This window comes from Electrona antarctica (genome assembly GCF_951216825.1).
Source record: "Electrona antarctica genome assembly, chromosome: 12".
NCBI classification, from domain to species: Eukaryota; Metazoa; Chordata; class Actinopteri; order Myctophiformes; family Myctophidae; genus Electrona; species Electrona antarctica.
This window is the reverse complement of record NC_136793.1, coordinates 29,511,943-29,516,626: the sequence shown is the minus strand read 5'-3', so window position 1 is coordinate 29,516,626 and position 4,684 is coordinate 29,511,943. Positions and strand designations below refer to the sequence as shown.

At 44.1% G+C, this 4,684-nt stretch overlaps 1 protein-coding gene across 3 annotated transcripts in view; it reads right to left on the bottom strand.

The window, feature by feature from the left end:
• Positions 1–262: 262 nt before the first annotated feature.
• The window catches only part of pdlim5a (PDZ and LIM domain 5a), a 101,685-nt gene continuing 97,263 nt past the window's right edge, over positions 263–4,684 (bottom strand). For all 3 annotated transcript variants that reach the window (XM_079517057.1, XM_079517058.1, XM_079517059.1), the window contains 3 exons: positions 1,507–1,627; positions 726–841; positions 263–594 (listed from right to left, as the gene is read on the bottom strand). In XM_079517057.1, coding sequence (XP_079373183.1) covers positions 505–594; positions 726–841; positions 1,507–1,627 — 327 coding nt within the window. In that variant the 3' untranslated portion in view covers positions 263–504. The remainder of the gene's footprint in view (positions 595–725; positions 842–1,506; positions 1,628–4,684) is intronic.

The window sequence follows — 4,684 nt, the reverse complement described above, 5'->3', positions numbered from 1 at the left end:
GTTACAAGACTACTAAGTCCCAGTCCAGATCTGATAAAAATAGACAAAAAGAAAGAAAGCTTTAAAAATCCAAACTACAAGGCCATAGAGGTATAGATTCTAGAGAGTTCTAATGGTATGTGGAGAAATGTTTCTAAAGCTAAGAGTCATATATGCCTGTTTCTAGGGGACCTCACATGACAAGACTACATGCATGTTTAGTTTGAATGAGCTTGGGTCCCTGAGCATTGGTCCCAGCAGTGTTTTAATGAGCTTGGGTCCCTGAGCATTGGTCCCAGCAGTGTTTCTCTTACCATTGACTAGGAGCCACCACCTCCATAAAAGCTTTTTCTATATACAGTATCGGTTTAATTTAATTTTCATGTCGTATCGCCTAAATGCTGGTAGATTCCACCACACCAATAAAAATGCATGGGTAAAGGACATAATGTTATTATTCAGCACTATATGGCATAAAAAAACACCATTTAAGAAGCCCTTGTATAGAAGATCCCATGTGGTGGTTCAGATCTTGAGTGTGTGTGCATGTTTCTTGCAGAGAGGTTTGTCTTTCTTAGAGAAGAAGGCTTGGCCTTCCAAAGTGGTGCAGCAAACCTGGAAAAGTTAAAACACATACCAGTACACACAGGGACATGTTAGACATTTCACACAGATATTCCTTTTTGGAATAATGATTATAAAAGTATGCCAGTATACTGCATTCCTACTGTAAGGTCATTACGTACAGCACACACAAAGCAGGTATCATGCCAGGTGGAGCCAAGAGCCTCCAGGAATTTGTCTCCAGCCTCGACGGGGAACTCACAGCCATGACAACCAGTCCCAAACAAACTGTAGAAGTCTGTAAAGAAAAGCAACAGGACACCAACTAATTATGAATCAACTACACCAAATTAAAAGCTTAAATCAGATGTTAAGTCTCCTTCTGTGTGTCTAAGTGGACGATATGTTCAGATTTAAGCTGCAGAAGTCTGTCACAGTGAGAACACACAAAGTGATCAAAAATATGAACTAGAATTGCACTCTGTCGAGGTGCCAACTTGCGCCTTGCACACAAGTAGACCATGTATGGCCTACTTGTGCGCAAGCAGAGCACACCATGAGGTGCGCTCACAACTGGCATCACCGCTTCATGGCATCACCGTTTCATGGCATGATGGTGACGTAACCAAATCTGTTTCAATCATTAATCCTATTGGAATTGAAGTAGAGACGTCATGAGGTGCGCTCACCACTGGCATCACCACTGGCGATGCCAATGACATCACCACTGGCGTCACCAGGAATACTGGTCCCTCATTGCTTGTTGTTAATAATGACGTTGCCAGAGATGCTGGTCCCTGATTGGGCTACGGTCTTAAACAAAAAAAGACACCGACATACATACCCGGCCAATCGCAGTATTTGCGCGCTCTGCTTGCCCAGTATCGGTGTTCATTATCATTATTATTTTAACATAATAAAATAAGCTCAGTGTAAATGCTTTCAAAAACGTGAACTCCTCACCTTGTTCACAGTAGGGCTCGCCATCCTCCATGTGAAAGGTGTTGTTTCTGATTGGCTGCTGACAGCAAGCACACAGGAAGCAGTAGACATGCCACGTCTGCTTCAGGGCGTTGATCACTTCCTATTTAAATAAACAAATACATGAATTAAATTAAAATTAAAATTACATGAGTTTAATTAGGTACAGTGGTATATGTTTATTGCGACAGTAGGTTGCAGATTACTATGAAAACCTGAAAAACCTGTCACTCCGTCAGTCAGTCACGCCACCATATATGGCCGTCAGTCCATCACACCTCGTGACACGCTCCATATATAGCCGTCTCCATATATGAAGATCACGACACTAACTTCATCAAGCCCTGGACAGCCATACATGGAGAAGACGGAATCATCACCAAGATCTGCATATATGGAGCCGGCCAGCAACTCTACATCTGACCTCAAACCTAAAAACCCTTAGATCTCCATATATGGAGCTGACCAGTTTTGACATTCCATGTTGATCCTACCCCACCCGTCCTTCTTCTTCGATGTCTCCCTTTTGACTGAAACCTGTCCATTCAAACTCTAGACGGGCCTGCCACAAAGTTATTAGTGCAGCCGCTCCCGGCAACCGGCGAAAACTACAGTTCTCAACAGGCCCGAAAATTAAGGCCCGGCCCTAGCTGGGCCCTCATCAAACCCTGTACACTCAAGACACTGACACCGTTGCCATCCTTAGATCTCCATATACAGTATGGAGCTGACCTGTTCTGACATTCCATATGTTGATCTGACCTCATCAAACCCTGTACACTCGAGACACGCTCCATATATGGTCAGACCTCATCAAACCCTGTACACTCAAGGCACTCTGACCTCATCAAACCCCATATCATTATGGTACAGTACTTATTTAAACCAGTGGTTCTCAAAGTGGGGACCAGGACCGGGACACCGGACCCCAAAAGGGGGAAAATAGTGAAACAAATCTTCACTTGTCTACAAAACCGGCCAAATCAATTTAGGGCAGTCTAGTCTGCTCTAAGGGTACAAAGAGTACATCCAGTGGTAAAGGTGAGGAAGAACTCTAATCAGGGTGCCTTAAGGGAGTTGGGGGCACATTCAATAGTGAATATGGAATGACAGTCTGGTTAGAAATCAGTAAAGCCATCGTCACATAAAGCAAAAAACATTTTCTTATGTGTAGGGCTATTGGGCTTTTGGGAGTTTTGGTTCTAATGTTGGATCTATGTTCACTTATTTGTGTTTTGTGTGCTCTACTTGTTTGGCCAACATGAAAAAGACCACAAGAGAACGTCAGCATATGACATCAGTGGTCCTTCCTCCATATTGCTTGCCTTTTCTGGAGCCGCGTGACCCGGCTTATGAGAGACACACCGTTTTCCCACCGTTCATCTGTGAGAACAGGACAGGGCAAGGGATCTGTGCGGGAATGGGACGGCTGGCAGACGAAAATTAGGGATTAAGGAGGGAGTGAGAAAACTGGCTAATAAAGAGGGTTAAGCCGGTTGAAGATGTGTGAGAAGTGGAGGGTTGAAAGGGATTGAGGCCTAAGGAGGTTAGAGCATGTGAGGGATAAACGTCAGAGCTGATCTCTGCTTCCTGACACATGAGGTTCAAGCTCCACCTGTGGCCTATAGGTCGCTAAACACACACTCCAAAATGCAGAGTGTTAACCACCCTGGCATTCCTATTTGGAAACATTTTTAAAATTCTCATAATTCTTATGATTTTTTTTTAAATAAAATAGATAATCTACAAGCTCACAGTGCGTTGCATTGCGGCATGTTGTGAGCTTGTGGATCGGCAATTTTCGTATGGCATATGAAGGGCTTAAATCTTTGTCTGCCACCTGGTGGCGGGAGAAGGTAGTTAAACCCTGCCAGGGCTTTTTCCGTATATTTAGGTAGTTTAATTTCCGCCATTGTAAAGATCGGATTAGCATTAGCTCACGCTGTTTACCTTTCGCCAGAAACGTTAACATGTCAGGAGCGATGCGATAGAAAATCACAAATCACATCCGAACATCGGATGGATGACTGTCACCTATAGTAGGACAGCACTCGTAGTTTAGTTATGAGGCATTGAAAATCCTACTTTGAATGGTGGTCTATGGCGGCCGTGTGCAAAAAGCCTGGTGCTGGGGGTGACGGAGGCGTTGCCTAGCAACCGGGCCAATGTAAAAAGGTGATTTTCTGATAAACTGTTTCATATTTGGTGTAAAGCTTTAGGTACGAACATGTTCGTACTTAGCAGATAACGTCCCTAGGGGGAGGGGTACGAATATGTTCGTACTTAGCAGTAAAAGAAAGAGGCTAATTTACAGTAACTCTGAGATGGGTGCCTGGTATGCTCCTGGAGAGTTAAGTTGCAAGGACATGTTTTGCATGTCTTCCCGCCCTCTGCCTTTGAGTTCCTGTCTATCTACTCTCCTACAGTAGGCCTATGTCAAATAAAGCATCAAATGACAGTGAATTTCTTGTTAAATTAACTCTCTGGATTGCTGCAGTGTACTTGCATCTCTGGCATACCAGATTTACAGTACAGGGGCCACCCCTCTCCTTTAACACTTAAATGGACCCTGGGAACTACCGCCCCGTGTCCATCCTTTGTTCCATCTCAAAGGTAAAGTATACGAGCAGATAAATTCATATCTGCTTAATAACAAGCTTCTTTTTGAATTCCAGTCAGGCTTCAGAAAATCTCACTCCACTGACACATGTCTGTTCTACTTGACTGATAACATCAGACGTGAGGTGGACTCAGGCAAGTACTGCTGCATGGTCATGCTGGACCTTCAAAAGGCGTTCGATACTGTGAACCACTCCATACTGCTAAACAAGCTGAAGGCAATTGGTTTTGATGGCCCATCTGTAAACTGGGTCTAATTTATGTAAACAACATGAACTCGGCATGTAAATGCAATCTGTTCTTGTTCGCAGACGACTCAGCTCTCCTGGTCTCGGACAAAGATAAGTCGCAGGTCGAGAGAGTACTCAGCACAGAGCTCGGTAGCATCTGTCTTTGGCTCTCTGACAACAAATTGTCACTGCACCTTGGGAAAACTGAATCCATCCTGTTTGGTTCAAGTCTAAACCTCAACAAGTCCCCGGGCTTCACAGTTAGAGTGGGTGACAATGTAGTCAGGTATCTCCAAGCCATTGAAAACAAA